The 20,630-nt window shown below is 38.9% G+C and overlaps 1 protein-coding gene across 1 annotated transcript in view; it reads right to left on the bottom strand.

The window, feature by feature from the left end:
- Window positions 1-20,630, bottom strand: part of VIPR2 (vasoactive intestinal peptide receptor 2) — a 146,044-nt gene that overhangs the window by 7,918 nt on the left and 117,496 nt on the right. Inside the window, exons 7-12 of the mRNA XM_078152529.1 lie at window positions 16,225-16,375; window positions 13,214-13,274; window positions 10,188-10,257; window positions 8,166-8,257; window positions 1,376-1,505; window positions 1,248-1,289 (exon numbers count right to left, since the gene is read on the bottom strand). Coding sequence (XP_078008655.1) covers window positions 1,248-1,289; window positions 1,376-1,505; window positions 8,166-8,257; window positions 10,188-10,257; window positions 13,214-13,274; window positions 16,225-16,375 — 546 coding nt within the window. The remainder of the gene's footprint in view (window positions 1-1,247; window positions 1,290-1,375; window positions 1,506-8,165; window positions 8,258-10,187; window positions 10,258-13,213; window positions 13,275-16,224; window positions 16,376-20,630) is intronic.

The raw sequence follows: 20,630 nt of genomic DNA, 5'->3' as shown, positions 1-20,630 counted from the left end.
TCCACATTTTGCAAACAGAGGTTAAGTGACTTGGCCAGGGTCATGAAGCCAATAAGAGTCTGAAGCTAGATTTGAATTCAGCTCTTCCTAACTCTAGACCCAGATCTCTATATACATTGCACCATCTAGCTGCCCCATAAGTATCAGAATTTGAACCTGGCTCCTCTGACTCTAAAGGCAACATTTTTTCAACTCCATTTTGCTGTTTAAAAAGTGTTGAATTTAGGGTAAGAGGACTCAGGTTCAAATGGAAAGTATGTTTTCAGTCAGGATGCTGATGGAAAACACACTAGATCTATGTCAGAGACACAATGGGAAATGACAAGTAGTGCTGATGGGGTAGGCAGATGGAAAGAAATGAAGAGCCAGAGAATATTTTAGATGGGGCAGTAGAGTGGTCAAAGCCGAGGGCTAGCAGCGCAGTGGGTGGGTAATCACCCTTGGGAGCTTGGGTATGGGTATAGCCTGTGTATAAGCAGGTGGTAAACAGGGTGTCCACCCTGCATCCTACTGTCTCTAACAACTTTGCTTGTTGAGAATACTGAACTCTTCCTTTCTCATGTTCACTTCTGCATGTTAAGTAGCCATGGGCTGATTTCCACTATTTATCTGATTAAAGGATGGAGCAAGGTGACAGCAGCTGCAGTGAAGTGAGGACAGATGCTTATTAAAAAGCATGCAGGCTCTAATTAATTTTCAGCTTGAAATTTCCTGTTGTTGTCATGGGCCTAACAACCTGGCATTTCGGACTCTGTTGAAAGTGGTAGGGGAGACTATTTTGGTAACAGCATTTTACAGTGACTGAAGGAGAGAAGCATGTGACTTTTGGGGGTAGGGGTGGAGGAGAAGGGCAGTGTGGATTTTGTGAATGTGGCTTTGATGAAAATGACTCAGATGAGGAGAGAGTTACATGGAGTACAAGATGGAAGTTGTAGAGTAAGGAACATCTAAATTTGCAAGTGGAATCTATTTTGAAATTCCCTCTCCTTTCCTTCCCAGACAGTCCATTTTTTGTGTTAGAAGCCAGAGTGGTATTTTTTGCATCTTTTTGATGACTTAATATTTTATTTTCCCCCAATTACCCATAAAAAACAATTTTCAATGTGGTAGTCTTAACAAAAAAGCCAGATCCTTTTGATATGGATGGGCATTTTGAGATGACACATGATTGAGCAAACATTTTAGAAACCCAACTGAGAAAGTTAAAATTTTACCCATAAAGCCTGAGAGAAAGGCAAAGCACTTACTTCACTGTTCAAAAAACAGTACAGAACTGCAACAACCAGGCCCTGCAAATAGGAAAAGGGTGTCAGAGGTTATGAGGCTAAACATGAGAAACTTTGACAGAAAGAAGTGGCTCTGAGGATAACAGTACCTGGAACGATCCGATACATAGTTCAAACAGTATTTGATATTTGCTGGAAATGCCAATAGGAAATACAACAAAAATCATGTAGTGAACTCCAAACAAAGGGATGAGCAGCAGCGTGGACTTAGCGAGTCTCCTAATCAGAAGAAAAGAGATGGTCAGCTAGCTGTCTCTGCAGGTTTCTTTTCCTTTTCGATGCATCCTGAATATAGGTTCCAGATTTGATATTCCCAAGGCACATTTGCAACCATGTAATTTCCCGGCTCTGAAAGCTTCAGCATTTTTCTAGCACTTTGGGGATAAAAATCAAAGCTCTTAGTTTGGTACTTACAATAAGGGTCCTACCTAAATTTCTAGACTGATTTTCATATGATCCCCTCTCAAACATACTATACCCTGTCCAGACTGGCCTACAACCCGTGCCTTGAGGGCCATGCATAATCAGTTTACTGGGATGACTCTAAGGTTTTCTTACCTCCTTTACTTGGAATCTCTAACTCCTTTCGACGATCAGGTCAGTTTCTGCTTCTACAAGAAGCCTCACATGATCTACATATTAGTCAGTGTCCCACCTCCACGTTATTTTTATTTGTATACATTTTAGAGTTCCTTATAATAGCTAGCACTTATAGAGCCTGTTAAGATTTGCAAAGTGCTTCACAAATATTTCATTTTATACTCACAACAGCCTTGGGAGGTAGGCACTATTATTATAATATCCATTTTTATAGATGAGGAAACTGAGGCAAATATGTGACTTGCCCAGGGTCACATAGCTATAAGAGTTTGAGGCTGGATTTGAATTCAAGGTCTTCCTGACTCCAAGTCTAGTGTTCTATCCACTATGTCACCTTATCTGGTTATGTCTTGCCTTATGTTCTTTCCTCCCTCTTTCCCTCCTTCTACAGAATATAAGCTCCATGAGAACAGGGACTATTTCCTATTTCTCTTTCTATCTCTAGTGCTTAGCATAGGAATGGGATATAGTAAATGCTTTTTGGATTAAACTAAATGGGACACATTATGGCTTTTAGGAAGGTAGCAGAGTTCAGTGGATAGAAACTGAGGTTTTCAAACTGACTTGGTTTCTGTGTGATTGGTGGCGAGGCATTTAGAACTCTCTGGCCTCCTGTATCTCATCTCTACAATGGTAATGCCTACCTTTTAATTAATATTATTGTACTTCCTTATGATGCTCCTGTGTGGATGAATATGAGAACCTCATTGAAAAGCACTAAAAGTCTGAAAAGGAGCTATTTAAGTTTAAGGACTTATTAATATTGGACCTCACCACTTTATTGGTGAATGACAGCATAATGTACGGTATAATTCTCCATTCTCTTACGTTTATGGTTCATAGTACCAGGGCTGGAAGGGACCATCAAGTCATACACTCATGATTCTGAAGGTGGTAGGGTTTTCAGAGACCATGTCGATTCAGAGCTAGAAGGGACCCCCGAGACCACTGAGTCCAGCCTCTTCACTTTATAGGCGAAGCAACGGAAGCTTGGGGAGGTTGAAGGATTTGCCTGATGTCACATAGGTAGTAAGCCTCAGAAGTGGAACTTAAAGCTAGGTCTTGGGAATCTAGAGTTGGCATTCTTTCTACTCTACTATGCTGCTTTCCTATGCTTTTCCACGGCACCTAGAACTCTGAATAAATTGTAGCCTCCGATAGAAGCAATGGGATGCAGTGGAAAGAATGATGCAGGTGAAGGTGAAGGGCTTCAGGTCAAGTCTGACTCTGCTGTTTGGACTGTAGGAATGGTTCCATTTAACAACTCAGGACCTCAGATCTTCCTGTGTAAAATGAGGGAGTCGGGCTAGATGACCCATAAGGTCCTTTTCAGCTTTAAATCTATGATCTTATGATATAAAGGGCAGAATTGTAATACAAGTGTAATTCCATTAGTGTTCTTTGTACCAAAGCCATTTCCAAGTTCCAATAAGAGCTTTGTAAATATTAAAGCACTATGTAAATGTGAGCTATCATTATCACCATCACCATTGTTATTCCCGGCAGCCAGTCTGTACAAAGAATGCTTTATTGATCTAATTTAATGGAATTTTATATGGCAACAAACAATCATGTATAACAAATGCATTTTCTGGACCTTGCCTATGAAAAAGTCACTTCTGACAGTAAAGAAAACCCTTTCACTTTATGTTAATTTATATTGCATTCTTTTGATGGGGGAGGGAAGAGATGGGAAGTATGGCACTACACTTGAGCCAAGATGTACCTACTAAGTTTCATGTTTCTTTTGTCAAGTTGCATTCACAAAATAGCTATGACTTGCCCACTGTTATATAGGGACTTAGCAGCAGAACTGGGATTTGAACCCAAATCCAGCAACAGGTCCACTATTTACTAGCTGGGTGACTGTTATGCAAACCAGTTAATCTAGTTAAGCCTCATTTTCCTCAGCTACAAAATATAAATAATGACAAGGTCACTATCTACTTCACATAGTTATTGTGAGGTAAGTACTCTGCTGACTCAAAATACCTCAAAAATGTGAGTTGTTATTATTAGCATCACAATTTTGTTTCTAAAATAAAAGTCATCATTCTCCTAAGATATCCATGTGTCTAGCCTTGATCATAGGATGGACCAAAAGAAAAGGTCAGCAGTAAAGCTGTGCAAGAGTTACAAAAATTCAAATTTCAACTTAAAAGTACAACCAGGATGCAACATTCATGTCTTCCCTGAAGCTCCAAAGCCATGTCTAGAAGTCCTGAGAGCCCTACACTGGCCATTTCTTTCTAAATTCATTGCCTTGACTGTAAACCAATTTAAATTTAGCCCTTGCTTCATGGATGCCATGTTCTCTCTTTAGGTCTTACCTATCCACCAGTCTCTCCCTGGCTGCAAACATGAACATATCTTCCAAGGATACTGTCCTCTCTGATGGCAAGAAAAGGTAGGATAGAGTACAGTGACTTTTTCCTCTGTGCTTTACTCATTGAAATGGGCTCAGCATAGCCCATTCAAACCCATGTCGATGCATTTAGAAGGAATTTGAGTGTATTTAAGTTATTGTTTGTCCTGAGACTGTCAGCATTGCAGTAAACTGTGTAAAACTAAAATAAGAAATGCGTTGAATTTTCATGGTGTTCGTATGGGATCACTTATGTAGAATGAATTGGAATTCTGTTCCAGTGCTAAGAGGCAGCATCTCTTAAGAGCTCTAATTATTAGAGGATGATCACTCTTCTTAGGCGAAGGGACCATGCATCTCATAGAACCCATGACCTTCATTGGTCCCATTCATTCCGCACATCCTGACTGACTTAAAGTGAAGAACACATTTAATCCACTCAAGCCATTTTTAGTAGATAGTATAATTTACTGTGGCTTATTGTTTTTGCCCCAGAGGGTAATGAATCATCCTAACAAAAAGATTCAGTGATTTTATAAATTGTGCTCAATCTCTTGGCAATAACAATTTTTCTGTATCCTCAGTCTGCTCCTTCCACTCTCTGAGTACCAGGAAAAAGTCAGGATTCATAGGTGGACACAAAATGTGCATCTTTTTTGTCCCTAAGCTCTAGTATGTTCAGCTGAACTAATGACACTGAAATATATCTGATGTCCTGAGTTGTATTTCTTTTTCTCATTCTCCGAGGCTGAGAGAACAAGCCACTGACTGATTATAGACTTTAGTAGGCTGTCTGGTAGCATGAAGAGAAATTTTGTCAGTGGATTGCTACCCAACAAGGCTTTTCTCTTTGCCAGTGGAGACATGATTGGGAGTGTTCATTGTCTCAGGTCATCACTCAGTGAAGAAGTCATTTGGGGTTTTTAATAACTAGCCGATAATTGGAAGGTTGGAAAATGCAGGACAAGTATGGCACCTTTTCTATTTAAATTCTCCACAAAATCTTTCCCAGTTCCTTCGGCTGAATGTCATCTCTCCTCCTTCTGAATTCTCACTGAAGGGGTGTGTAGTACAGGGAGAAATTGAGAAATTGCAGGTCAGAGGATACTTCTGCCATTTACTGCCCATGTAATCACATCATACTTTGCATTATAATTATTTGTCTTATATTCCCTACCAGACTATTTACATTTCTTACTAGCTCTTGGAAATGAGAGACCATGATTTATTTTTCTTTTCACATCCAGAGTTTCAGCACAATGACTCTCCTTGCTCATGATAAATAAGCAATTTTATTCTGAATCCCAGTTACTCATTAAGTACTCATTTTGGTGATGAATTTTTTTATTTGTATATTAATTAGTATGCTCTGCTAAAGTTGCTTTGTGTGAATTTTTTTTTCTCTTCCTAACTAGGACCTAAGTTCTTTGAAAACCATTTTCTATGGTTAATTCAACAGACCTTCAGGAAATATCTATGTGGTTAATTTAACTTTGGGGACTGATAGGAAGTCCCCAGGAATCTTGTTTAACTTTTACCACTAATTGGCTATGTAATCTTGAGGAAATCACTATTTCTCTTTACTTCAGTTTCTTTACTCAGTTGCCCCATTTGTAACATGAAGATGGGATGGCAATGTGTCTATAATTTCATTGGTAGCCAATTAGCACCTGGCTCTGTAACTTGCCACCTCCACTGCCTTAGAATTTCCTATGGCACTGAGGTAGTGACAATCATATTCAGATAGTTGGTATGCGGCAGAGGTAGAATCTGAACCTGGACCCAGGTCCTACTGATTTTGAGTCCAGGTTTTTATCACTGTGCTATATTATCTCTCAACACAAGAGCGATCTTTGCCTGTGTTAGAGGACTATGAGAATACTTGAAGCAATATGTTTCTTCTTCTGGCAGAACAATCTTTGTTCTGAGCCTGTCAGCCATGTTTACAAGCACCAGCCCGTGTGCCCAAGTCTCAGAAGAAATGGATAATTTTTTCTCCTTTCTATTCCTATCTAAGTAGGCATTTATCCATTCATCCTACAAATATTTATTGAATACTTACTATGTAGAAGACAATATGCACTGTGCTAAGTGTTGAAAAAGAAAAGAAAATGCCTAATGCCATCTAAGTTTTACAACAACTATGTGAGTTAAGCAGGGCAGGTATTATTGGCATTTGACAAAGGAGAAACCCAGATTTTAGAGAGGTTAGAAAATTTGCTTGAGGCTATCCAGTAAGCAAGTGGCAGAGCTGTGACACAGACTTAGCAATGAATTGACTCCAAGGCATTATTCTTCCTATGATATCATGCCGACTCTACTGGATGGGATGCACACAAGTTTCAGACCTAACATAATTTCTTCGGTGGAATGATTTTGGATAATTCTTTGCAAATCTGGCTTTACATCATTATTTTAGACAAATTTCACAGCCTGCAGGATTTAGGGTTATGCTTTCAAAATAACATTTAGACCAAGAGAAAAAAAATCCCTAAATATCCCACCACTTTTTTTTTAATTACACCAGCTTGGGAAAATGGAAAAAATCCAAGTTCAGTCTCTTAGAGAACTTCATCTTTTCTTCCTCGGAGCCAGTTTCACCCCATGGTTTGTTAGTCTGCGTCATACTCATTAGGAACCATCTCTTTTTCATTATCAATACCAAATAGTGACTCCTCTAGTGGGAGGCTTTCTGCTCTCTGAATTTCAGGCTGTGACTTCTGGTGGCATTTTGGTTGGGGGCTGGAAATGAGGGATTGAATGTGGCATTAAGGCAGCCCCACATTTATGAATCCAAAAAATTTAGATACTGCCTGCTGTTACTAAGCCCAATGTTAATTACTTTAGAGTGACTTCAGAATTTTATCTCCAATGCTGGCTTTCTGGTTCTCTCATGGCAGGTGCTTGGAAACCTTGAACTCTAATCTACATGTGGTTTATCCCCTTGGTGGATCATCTATAGCCACTTCAAATGTTTATGAGCACAAATCTGTCACCTGCCAGATTTCTAAGCTTCTTCCCCCATCATCCTGCTAGTGAGTTCTCAAAGGCAAACATTTTACTTTAACTTGAAGCAAAGGATTGAAATAGAAAATCAGAGCCCAAGAGGCTTATTAATCACTTGTCACATAGATGATTCGTGACAAAGTTGGTACTAGAATATAAGTCTTGACACTCAATCTAGTACTTTCCTCCCATTATACCGCATGACTGCCCTAGTATTTGAGGAAGTTCTTCTGTCCCAAATAATATTTCACTTCTCAAAATCAGATAGAGATGATCTGTCTATTCTCTATTCTTAATGCATGCCCCAGAACTTCCCTTTTTCAATCTGTATGCTGAAAAGTGGAGGAAGGTTGCTGGGATTAATTCAGATCACATGCAAATTACAAATTAGTACAAACATGTATATATGCAAGCATATTAACATGCATGTAGGCATATTTACACATACACAAATCTACATAGTCTCTTCTACAAGATACATATACACATATGTATAACGTGTATATGTATATGTGTGTGTATGCATACATGCATGCATGCAAAATCTGGTGAGTCTCCAGTTATTGTGACTAGGTGTCACTTGTCCACCCCTCCTTTCTTCTGAGACTTAGTAGAGGAATTGAGTCTACTTTCTCTTGCTCTTAGCCTCAGTTTTCTCATCAGTAAAATGTGGGGACTGATTCCTTCCATTGGCAAGATTCTGAATAGGCTGAATATGCCTGTAACTTGGTGAAGTAAGTCTGATCCTTGCTTCAAGTGAGATGGTCCCAGTTTTTATGTCATAGAAGCTTAGTGTGAAAGGAACTTCTCCCGGATAATTTTTTTTTTGTACTTGCATTTGTTCATATTATTTCAACACACACACACACACACACATACATACACACGATATATGTATTTATACTCACTTGTACTGTGACTGATCATTGCCTCCAACATCTGGAGATCTTAACTTCTGCAGTAAAATTCTTATGATACTAATGAAAAGGATAAAATTCACCTGCTCCAAAAAGAAAGATTTGTAAATGATTTTGATTCCTTGCTTCCCTTGTCTGAACACTGAGAATGCCTCTGAAAGGTGGATCCTACTATTTGTTAGTGAAATTTCTATGTTCAATACCTACTAAATCACATAGGATTGTCTTCCTTCCTGCTTTGTTTATTTCTCTGGTTTTAACCCACGCAAGATTCTGAGAACTCTTTCCTCAGGGATGACACAATCGTCTTTAGAAAAATGATTTTATCTGATAAAGAAGTACATAATGAATACTGGTCCAGGGCATGAGGAGAACAGACAAAGCTCTCAATGTGATAAGACGGAAGATGTGGAAAAGCCCTCTTTCTTAAAAATATCTTCCTCATTTGCCGGTCACAGAACATTACACTTCTACCATCAGTTGCCTCTTTGGTGATTGTCCTCTGATGACTCCAGTTGAAAGGTAAAATATGTGATGAGAGGAGTAAAAGTAAAAGTTGACGTTAGCTTTGGGTAGGGATGAGTTAATCCAGTGTATTTGTCAGTCACTTAACAGGACCCTAAGGGGATGGGATATGGGCAGGTAACTTTTAGCATTATGAAGAGGTCAAGAAAGGCCTGCAGATCATTCATTCCATGCTGCACTGAGAAAGGCAGGACAAAGTAGGATCATGTTGGAGGGACTCAGCAGCTAGGGCAATGTAAGGGTCCTTGATGCTGGATAGAAGAGAGCTTGGGAGTAACATTAAAAAATGTCTGTGTATCTGTGTGTGTGTGTGTGTGTGTGTGGAAGGGTCATTGAAGGTAGAAGTTGGGGAGGATCTCAAGAATGGCTTCTATCTCAAGACTTTTACCACAGTCCCCTCTCATTTAGCCTCGACACTACTGATCTTCAAATAAGATGAACGACCAATGTTCTCACAAGAGTACTTTGGCTATCCGGTGGAAAATAAGCCATGGACAGCAGAGCTACCACCCCTTGGGAATGGTTTGCTCTTTAGAAGGGGAGTGTGACACAACTATTACACCACATCATCTTCTACCCTTTTCTCTCCATACCTCCAGACTTAACTTTTCCTTTCTGTAAGGGAAAATTGGGAAACTGCTATCTCCTTGTGGACCCCATAGGGATATTGGGCATGGCAGCAGTTTATAAGAAGTGTCAAGGAGAAGGGGAGAGGGTATATCTTAAAATTGGTAAAGGGACCTAGAGTTTTCTTTTCAAGACTTGATTTACTTTTTAAACCATCCATCCAGGCCCTGAAGACGGGAGGTATTGGTGGCAGAGGATGGGTACTGCCATAGAGATAAATATAGCGAAAGAGGCAGTTGGGAGGGGGCAGAGAGGGGAGAGGGAGAGGACAAGGACTTGTAGAGAATTTAGAAAATTTCATTCTACTCGTTCTGTGTGGGCTTTTTAATTGCTCATTATGAGAAAAGGGCAAGAACAAAGACAAATAAGTTAGAATCTTCAATATCTTCCAGGCTATGGATACAGTCAATCATTCATCATGATTTACGTTTGTAACAATGCTGGCAAACTGATTTTTGAAGGTGAAGCACACACCAATGGACATGCAATTAAAACCTAAAATCAAGCACATTGATTCAACTTGTGTCTAATTCCCCCTGAGGTTTCCCCTCTGCGCTAAAAGAACAAACTTTCTTCCTTCCACCCTCTTCTTTGCTCACAGATGAAGAATCCCCTCAGGCCTTCCTTAAACCACCCACTCTGACTTCTCTAATGGACAAACCATCACTTAAATAAGTCTAACTAGAGTTTTGCAAGGAATGAGTTCAGATTGCCTGGGTAACAGTGAAACTTAGGTGAGGTGGCTTCCTCAGCAGTCTGTATGAGATTGGGGTTATGTTTAATAAAAGAATAATGGGTTTTTTGTCATCTTAAGCCTGTGAATCAATGGAGGATTTGTCTTTCTGTCCAGGGTTTACTTACGATGATAGAAATTAAAATTGGTATTCGTATCACCCACCAGGGAACATTATGTTCATTTGTATCCCAGCAGCTATGAGAGATTGAAAGAGAGAAAGAGAAAAAGAGAGAATAAAAGAGAGAGAGAGAGAGAGAGAGAGAGAGAGAGAGAGAGAGAGAGAGAGAGAGAGAGAGAGAGAGAATATTATGTTAGGAGTAATTTAATCTGGCAAGGGATATAAACATCAGTGTGTTACACTTGGATCAGTTATGGTATTCACAAAAAACCCAAGAATTACTTTCACTGGCTGCTACTGTATGTACCATTTTATTTCTATAAGTTTGGTTTTGCCTTGCAATCTTTTTTGAAAGGCCTATTTTAGTCTGTTTTACATATCATAATTATCTTTTTACCTGGAGACTCTGGAGCAAATAACTAATAAAGAGTAATATTATTTAGTTTGATTCTTCTGGGTGTGATACTTTGGTGATGGAGGCTTTGGAGACAAGTGCATGGCCATGGAATTCACAGGGAAGTAGTAGGTCCAAAAAGGATCTTGCCATGGTTTGGGAATGGAACTAATTAATCTACTGTTAGTCCCAGACCCAATTCCTAGTACCACAAATATGTAACACACATACATAGATATACACACATAATCTATCTGATATTTAGGGTTTGGTCTTGTTTTGGACAACTAAAGTGGGTAAAGCAGGAAATATATGAAGTTTGGGTTTTGGAGGGGCTGGCAGAGGTAGTCACAGACTATGCATGTGTGTGGTGAATGTGATTTGGTGGGGAGATGTGTATGTATGGGGGAGGCATTTGGGTGAGCAGGGATAATGCTGGCTCAAGGCCTAAGGGTGTCTATAGAATATGATGAACTTTCTTACATTGAATGCATTTTATACTTGCCCTACCAACTCAAATGGAAGCAAAGTTAAGTAAGGAGGTTGGGTGCTTCAAAATACATTTCTGCCATGAGAGTGCTTAGAGACAGCCCCACATGACACAGCATAGGGGAATGAAAGTGTTTAGAACTTAAGCAAGGAATCTCTGTTCCCTATCTTTCCCAAACTGTAAGAGATTTTAGGACAAGGACCTAATTGAAATTCTCGATAGCTCTGTTTTTTAGCACCATGTGACCAGTAATTGATGGTGAGATGCCTGATTTTAAGAGGTTCAAATTATCATCATTCCTCCAAAATGTTTAACGTTTTTTTTAATTACTGCCTTTTGACTTAATATGTTATCTTTGGCTGTGTCTCCCTCCCCCATTCCAACCAAGAAACAGAGAAAAGAGTTAAACCTTTAAGCCAAATCAACCAACAGATTGTGTATTAAATGTATTACATACCCATAGACCTCCACCTCTCCAAAGAATAGTGTGTAGTATACCAAAATTTTATTTTTTAATAGTAGAAAAGCCTGGTGTTACCAAGCTACTTAGTCTGAATAATGAATCCTTACTCATGGAAATGAAATCAGTCAATCAGTTTTTATTATATGCTTACCATGTACCAGGCCCTGTGCTAAGTGCTAGAATAGTCTCCTTTCCTTAACTTGTGTAATGAAGGATAATGCCACAATAAGTCCTCTTGCTATCCAGGCAACATGGTATATGAATTTTTCATTTAGAAGACTTTCTTAAGGAGCAAATGCATAGTTAGCTAGACTCTTTTCATGCAGTCCAACATAATGCACCTCAACTGCTCTCATCAACAATTTTCTCAAGGTAAATTTTGAAGTACTTGTTCTTCTCTGTTGCCCAGAGGGCTAGATTTTGGCTCCCATTAAAGACTGAATCTTGAGTCCGAGGGTGCAGTGTCATTTCTAGCCCTGACTGTAATCGTATTCTTCTCTTAGGAACTTCTCATTGCTTCTTACTTACGCTGGCTGTCCCCCATGCCTTCCATGTACTTCCCCCAAATCTTTCCCTCTTAGAATCTCTTGTTTCCTCTAAGACTCAGCTTAAGAGCCACCTTTAACAAGAAGCCTTTCCTGATCCTCCAGTTACTAGTACCTTAATCCCTTCAATTACTTTGTTTTGTTTATATGCTATATTTTGTTTATATAGCTATATATACCTAGATATATATCTAGATCTCTGTGTGTGTGTGTGCGTGTGTGTATGTGTGTGTGTATATATATATGTATATATATATACAGCTTGTTCAGAGATATATATGTATGTATCTCTGAACAAGCTGTTTCCCCCATAGAATGTAAGCTCCTTGACACCAAGAATTATTTCACTTCTGTCTTGTGTTATGTACATGGTTCCAGAATGCTTTGAGACATAACTTTAAAACAGCTTGGGATCAAAATCCTGTTGTCTTTTTGCCAACAATCTCAAGCACAGATTTGATAATCTATTTATAATTATTGATGGGATGGTTTAGTTATTTTCTCTATCCTCTCTTGTCACTTACTTGAGTCAGTGCCAAACCTCTAGGTTTGTCAAACCTTATGACTCAGCTCGAGTTTTACTTAAAGACATCCTTCTGCAGTTTTGAATCTTACCTAGAATGGTTTTCATCTGCATCAGGCTCTCCATTGATTATATCCCAATCAGTAATTTCCCAGTGGCTATTAGTTCCTTTTTCTTTTTAAAAATTGATTTATTATTTATTTTTTAAAACATTTTTCTTTTTTAATTTTGAATTCCAGCCTTTTCCCACCCTCTAAGAAGGCAAACAATATGATATCAATTATACATGTGAAATCATGCAAAATATATTTCCATTTTAGCTATATCATAAACAAGAGAGCAAGAAAATTATACATCAATTTGTACTCAGAGTTCATTACTTGTTTCTCTGGAGGTGGATAGACCTGTTATTTAATTCTCAACATAGTTATATCTTGTCCCTTCCCCAATTAAAAAAATCGTTAAGTTTCCTGAGGGGTGGGACTGAACCTTATATTTCTTCATATTGCAAGTGTGCCTAGCTCAGTGCCTACTTCCAGACCAGGTATAGATTAGCTAGATGCCCAATACACATTGGTTCGTCTAATTTGATGATGAAATGAATGGGATGGTGCTTACCCAATATCTTCTAAGAAGATCCTTGTCACAGTCCACACAACAATAAAGATTGTAGGGATTCCTGCAGAAAGACATTTCATTAATCAGATCTCCCTGAAGGATTCAGAATGGTATTAAATCTTAGAATTTTTGAGTGTGATAAACCAAGAAAGGACATTGCATGTGTGGAGAGTGAAATACCTGAAAACCTCAATTAACCAGACTGTTGGAAAAAGAACTTGTTCCACAGAGTTCATCAAAGGATTAGCAAAAACTCTCTTTTGTTCCAGCGTGTGTTGCTGAAAATCTTTCTAAAATATATCACTCTATATTTCTTCCTTGGTAAAGTGATCCCAAAGTCATAAGAGACATGCGGAGTGAGCCTTAGAAGACTGCTATGGGTGACTAGTGATGAACTGTCCATCAAGAAATGGCATCAGGGATATTATATGACTGGAAAAGGGGGGTGGCCCAGTTGGGAAGCAAGCCCAAGGAATGACACACATGAGTGCTACAGCCTGAGTGCTACCATGATAACCATGGACTATCAGAACACTAAGACAAGTGCCTCCAGTAGTTTGAGTGGATCTTCTGTGTAGGATTTATGGGAGGAGATAGACAGGAATCACATAGGATGAGGCTTCAGGGATAAGTTATGATCCATACCACTGGAGGGATTATTTATACCAGAGGTATCAAATTTGGCTCTCAGGGTACAGCAAGTAGCCAGCAAAAGTCCACAGTGCTGCCTGAACCAGATTGAAACGTAACTGGAAGATATTTAACAAAATAAATCAAAATACAATACAATATAGATGATGTTAATTTGTGGTATTTAAATCAATAAGGCAGGGATCTATTCCTAGACTACACTATCTCTACACTGTCAAGATTAAATACCCACTGGAGTACTAAAGAGGTAAATAGGGTTCAATGGAGATATTTACATCTTGGCTGAAAATCTTGTAGAGCCAGAGGGACATCATTCTCCATATCAACAGTCATTGATCAGGACTATATATGAAGAGATATGAGTTTGGGGTAGAATGTAGACTGCCGGTAGGGTGTTGCTATTCTTAAAAAACAAAACAAAATAAAACAAAACAAAACAAAACAAAAGCTCAAAGCAACTAAATTCTAGATAAGAACTCCTTTTGTTGTGATTTTCCTCTTTATCACAACCAGGATGGCAATCAGCCTCTGGGGCAGAAAGGTAACAGCTGATACTAATTGGCTTAAGTAGGGCACCTGTATCTGCCTGTAAGGCAGCAGATAGCAGCAGGGTGAACTGGGGGTTTGGGGTGGGGGTTGGGTTAGCCTTTTAGATTGTGGTCACTGAGCTGCGTATGTCTTTTAGAAGGAGGAGAATAAGAGGAAGATGAGACCTCTTTGTGAGTCTGGGTGACTTTTCCTGTATGTGTCTACTTGAGTTCTCATTACCGAAAGAAATGTTTTTATTCTTTCAAAAGAAATCATTTTCTAACAAGAATCTTCTAATTCGTAGGCTCTCCTTACATTTTCTTTCTTTCTGACTAAACTATCATGTCTATCTGTACTGTTGGCACGTCTCCTCTTTGAAAACAAAAGACGAAAAACATATCTTTTAAAAATGGTGTTATTGCTAAAGGTCAGAATAATACAGTAGCAGTGCCACCTTCTACAAATACCCCAATACAAACACACACCCTGGGGAAATTTGTGTACTGTGGGCTGTTGCATAGACTGCCTGAAGTCTCAGACATAGGATATATGGAAGGGCCAAGCAGTGATAACTCTGTCATAAGATCAATGACAGCTTCATCCTTAATACCTTTTGAGCCATTTTCTGGTGTCTCTAATGCCTTTTTAAAGGTGGGACTCTGGCAGTCACTAGTTGTGGGAACTTTACATTAAAATGCAGTGTCTCTCTTTATATCTCATGCTTTCCTTGAATTCCAGTTAATTAGAGGTTTCTGTTAGTTGGGCTCTTAGCTCCTCAAGACTTCATTTTATAAGGTCTCTGCTTGTTTATACATCCACAAGAAAGTAATCAGAGGCAGAAAGAATGAGGTGAAATCAGGTGGTTTTATTTTTTTATTAGAAGTTTAGTTAAAAGGTTTGAATGACAACCCTTCATTTCCCACCTGACCGATCTCCTGGATTTCATGATCTTCAGAAACTCATTCTGCAAGATGAAATCATCCCTGAAACTCACATCTCCTCATGTCACTTCCTGACTTCAGGACTTCATCATACCCTACGTCAGGTACCTTCCCCTTTTCTATTTCTTTTCTGTATTGTCTTCTCCCATTAGATTGTCCGGTTATTGAGGGCAGGGACTATCTCCTACTTTTCTTTGTACCGCTAGCACTTAGCACAATGCTGACACAACAGTAGCTGCTTAATACATATTTATTGACTCTGGCTGTAACTCTGACAAGGTAAAGAAGGATGAAGAAAATAACCAGAAAGGAGAGAGTTTAAAATTATTTATGAGAAGATTATTGAAAAAACATATTTTAGGGCAGCTAGGTGGCTCAGTGGATAGAGCACTGACCCTGGAATCAGAAGGACCTGAGTCCAAATCCAGCCTCAGACACATAACACTTACTAGTTGTGTGACACTGGACAAGTCACTTAACCCTAACTGCCTTACCCCCCCAACCCCCCCCAAAAAACAAACAAACCACATTTTAAACAATCTGTCAATTTATATTATTGGTGTTATTTTGGTCCCTAGTTATCACAAATATTTGAATATATGTTAAAAAAAATTTCGACAAACCTCTACAAAGGTGTAGCTTTGAGATCCTGAAAGGTAAGCTTTCATGGACTCTAAAAATGCTTTGCCGTGGGGTTAAATCTGTCTGCTTTTGTTGGGTCAGATGATGGGTGACTTGTGAGCTGAGATGGTTACGGGTAAAAGAATGTGTGGGAGCACAACCATAAATGAGAACTAGCTCAAGTGACATGGAAGCTAACCTGGATAATCACTGAGGCAGGGAAGAAGATATTGGATATGAGAAAGAACCAAATTCTTAAGAAATTCTTACCCCATCCAATCAGAAGATACATCAGGAAATGTCGGTTTGAGGAAAATATAACCATAAGGAGTGTGTGGAGGTAAAGCCCTTCCACCAGGAGCCAATAAAAATTTGCCATGATACAGTACTGGAAAAACACCAAGCTCAACTTGCAGCCAACCTGAAATAATACAAACAAAGAGTAAGGTCTGCTGAAAAGAAGAGGGAAAATGTGGTAACAGGCTGAAAATAGCTCATGGCAGACAGAGATGCCCTAGTACATATTATGTCCCTCTGTTTGAGTTGGGAACAAAGGACAAATTGGTGTGCTGTCTAGGGAAGGGAAGTGATTAATATAAAGTATTCAGGGTGTTTATATAAATGTGAAAAAGAATGTATGTTATGTTAAAGTAAGCCCCCATGTGTGTATCTGACACCCTGTGAGACTATTTATTTGGGCATATTAAACTCACTGTTAAGATAAACATTTTTTTAAAGATAAATGTAAATAACTATCTCTAAGAATAGTAAACTCATAACTTTCAAGTCAACTGCTGGAAGGTTTAACTAAACAATTAGGTTTTTAAGCACATCCCTCTAACTTCTCTTTCTTCCTCTCTTTGTCTTAGCCTCTCTTGTTCCTTGGGCTGTGCCATTTTTCTTTTTCTTTTTTTTTTTTTGGTGGGCTTACTTATGCTTTGCCCTTCTCTGCCTTGTACTATCCTCATGACTCTTCTAGTATCAAATAACATCACTGGAGAATAATAAGGGGTTATTCTTTCCCTTATGGGGGAGGACATATTTCATTTATCTGGGCATATAGGTTTTTAGAGGGGTCCATAGAAAAATCATTGGTAATGGTATGGCCAGAGGAAATTGTCGAATTGGAATCTTCTCTTATAGGAATAGGGAGCCTCAAAACCACATGTGGCCTTCCATGTCCTCAAGTGTGGCTCTTTGAAAGAAACTAAACTTCACAGAACATTTGACCTCAAGAACATTTGTTTTATGAAATTTGGATTAAGTCAAAGGGCTGTACTTGAGGACATGGAGGGCCACATGTGGTCTCAAGGCCACATGTTCTCCACCCCTATAAAGTATGTTCAAAATCAGAAAGGTGTGGAAACTTTCTGAGCCATTTATGGACATTAATTAGTGCTTGGACTGGTCTCATGAAAAATCAGCACCCAACAATGTTAATAATTGTTTCTTTTTATTAGACATAGGATGTATATATGGAAAAGGAAATGGGTTTGTATTTAAAGAAGCTAATTTTACTTCAGATTGTCACCTCTGAAAGGCTTTGGGGGGGCTAAGGCAGGAGATCCTAGCAAAAAAGAGATTTCTGACATACTATCTGGTGGATTATAGGTGTAGAATAGGGTATCCATTGTCAGATATAGCCAATGTATTTGGTTTACCTACACTTCTTTGTTAGAAAGGTGGGTTCTAGTTGGGGAATGAGGAATCACTGGAAAGTGACAATGGTGTTAAAAGAAACATTAATAACATATTTATTTTAAAAAAATGTAATTTCTGGCTTTTTCCATGAATTTTAATCATTAATGTTAATTGTAAACTCTTATATAATAAGGATTATAGTTTTAATGTTAGGAACTTTAATATGAAATAGGAAAGCCTAAAAAAAAAACAAACAAAAATTTGGAAGGAAAATCTTATTGCTGCCAAGACTTTTTTTAATTTTGTGAAAGTTGCTTTTGCATATTTCTTTTTTCTTCATTCCAAATATGCCTAATGAGATACTTTGAAGAATATGTTATATTATGCATAATATAATAAACACTTGTTGAATTGAATTTATGAACATGCCACCTGTGGTACATTATTGATACATTTTTATCATCTCAAATTCAACAAAATGCCTTTAGATCTGTAAAAGGTGCTCTTAAGTATTGAGTACATTTCAGTTCTCCCCAAAAGACCCTCATATTGGCTCCTAAGGAATTCCCTCTCCACTGCGCTCTTCCTCAATCAGTTTCCGCGTTTCTAGGAAATTTTATGTTTTCATTTAGATCAGAGAAAACATGCCACGAGGCAGGGAGCCAAAAACAGTGGCACAGTCACAATAGTCAGGGGGGTTTAAAGTCTTGGTTTTCCAACAAGAATATACTACCCTGTTTTCCATTATTTCACTACTGTATTTTTTCTGACTGTGTTATGGGTATGCCTCTCACAACACTGTGTTGGTGTGTTTGCTAAGCATCAGAACCGCAGAGCAGCAGTAATTTTAGCCATGGAATCTCATTCACAAAATGGAAAAAATTTCTTTCCATTTCTATCTTGTAAATTTAGATAATGAGATGAGTGTGAGATATTTTCAGGAGTTGGCCTTGGCTAGGTATTTTACTATTCAAATGCCTTGACCTTACTCATGACCTCACAGTATATACCATTCCAGGTCAAAGGACTAGAATTTCCCTTGGTTGATTCTAATGTATGTGACAGGTTTGGGACTTGAGAAAGTTCTCATAGGTACCACATTTGATAGCCATCTGGCCCATGATGAAGATAAACTATCGATCTGTTTGTCATGGAAGCCTTTTCCTCTCATAGATTTCTATTCTTAGCATCCCTTCTTGGTCAAACTTACCTTATACTACCTGCCATGTTTGTCCAACCCCAGTATACTTCAGGACAGAGTGGCTCTTCAGTGGGTCATTTCTAGCATTAACCAGGGAATTTATGGGTTGTCCACAACATTCTACAAATTTGGCTCCTCTCAGGGTCATCCCGGGAGGCTCCTAGTGTCCCTGTTCACACCTCTTGATCAATGGTGGCAACTAGCTGAAGGTAACATACTTAACACTGAACAGTATCTTAGGTTTCTGCTGTTTGGAAAGTCAGGCCAGCAACTAAATTTAGTTGTGCTGCCTTTGTCAGTTGATCTGTCAGCTAGTAAATGTTTAACAGGAGTCTGGAAGTTTTCAGTGTTGAAAGGGGAACATTTTCAGACTCTTGGCTACCTACTCTGCCCTGCCAACATCTCGAGAAAAAGTCCTTCACCACCTATTTTGGAAGACCTGCCTCAGAAATTCTGTTTCACAGAACAGTATTGACTAAGCCTGCTTGGAAACATAAACCCCAAGTAACTTCTCCTTTTTTCTTTCTTTCTTAGAATGTATCTTTTTATCCAAATTTCTGATTTTCCACTCTCTGAGGAAAAAACAGCAACAACAATAACAAAAACCTGGAAATAGACCCAGCTGTATCTTTTTTCTTTTTCCTTTTTCTCCTTTTCTCCTCTCTCTCTCTCTTCTTTTATTGTCTCTTCTTTCTTCCCTTCCTTTCATCTTTATTTTTATCTTTTGGTGAATAGAGGGGATAGCAACAGTGGCAAAGACATGACCAGAGAGGAGGCATAGCTGAAGAATTCTGGATACTCATCTACCTCTTTCCACTTTGCTCAAATTAAGTTTCAACTGAAGGAGTGGATCGACAAGTGGAAAGAACATGGTCATCTACCATTCTCTTCTTCTCTCCCCAATTTCTCTCTAGGGAATCCTTTTGGGCATTATACCCTTGCCATGCCTATCATCCACAAATATTTACCAAGGCTGCCCCCTAGATTGGCCACTTAGCATTTGACCTATGAAGGTACTCAAGTGATTCAAATATCTGAGTTCTACCCTTTGGAATGCTTGATGGACTCTTAGGTTAGACTGATTGCTCCGGCACTTCCTTGGAAAACTGCCCACCATGGTCTAAAGGGAGCCTGGAGGAAATGAGGCCATAGCAAAATCCTGTATGTCATACCAAGAAATCATTATGAACAGAGATGTTTAGTGTTCAGAGTATGATCTTATCATCTTCCCCACCCTTTCTGTCAATTCTCAGGTCTTATTTAGTGAAGGGTGGGGGAGGCAACTACCCAGAAATTAAGAGCAAAAATTCTCTTCACCTTCAAATGTTACCTTTTCCTGGGCACCGTGGCCAAAGTGTCCTGTTTCCCATCACTGGATTACAGGAGGGTATCATTCATTAAATCAATTTGCATGTACCTTAAGACAAACCACTCTTGACAACATAAGTCCCTGAAGGAAAAGAATGAAGGAACATAGTGGCTTTGTTCTTAGTACTAGATGTATATTTGTCCCATTTAGTGCTATAAATGACTGCTATTATATTGGAAAAATAAAACGTAATAAGGTGAATTCCAGGCTAAGGCAGTCTTTCAAGTCATTCATCTGGGAGCAGTCGTGCCAGCTGTGTAGTCCACTCCAGTGGAATGTGGATGGGAGATTCTGACAAACCCAGTTGTTTATGAACCAAACAGAAGTTCCGAGGTTCCCAGTAGCCCAGCAGGGTCAAGCCTAACCTGACAAACCTCCCATCCTCAGAACAATACAAGAGAGATTTGACTATGACTCAGAGGTCTTGGCCATATCGTAAAATGGCTATCAAACAAATCACCCCAG

Source organism: Phascolarctos cinereus, unplaced genomic scaffold, assembly GCF_003287225.1.
Source record: "Phascolarctos cinereus isolate Bilbo 61053 unplaced genomic scaffold, phaCin_HiC Scaffold_1;HRSCAF=81, whole genome shotgun sequence".
NCBI classification, from domain to species: Eukaryota; Metazoa; Chordata; class Mammalia; order Diprotodontia; family Phascolarctidae; genus Phascolarctos; species Phascolarctos cinereus.
This window is presented reverse-complemented; position numbering and strand designations above follow the sequence as displayed.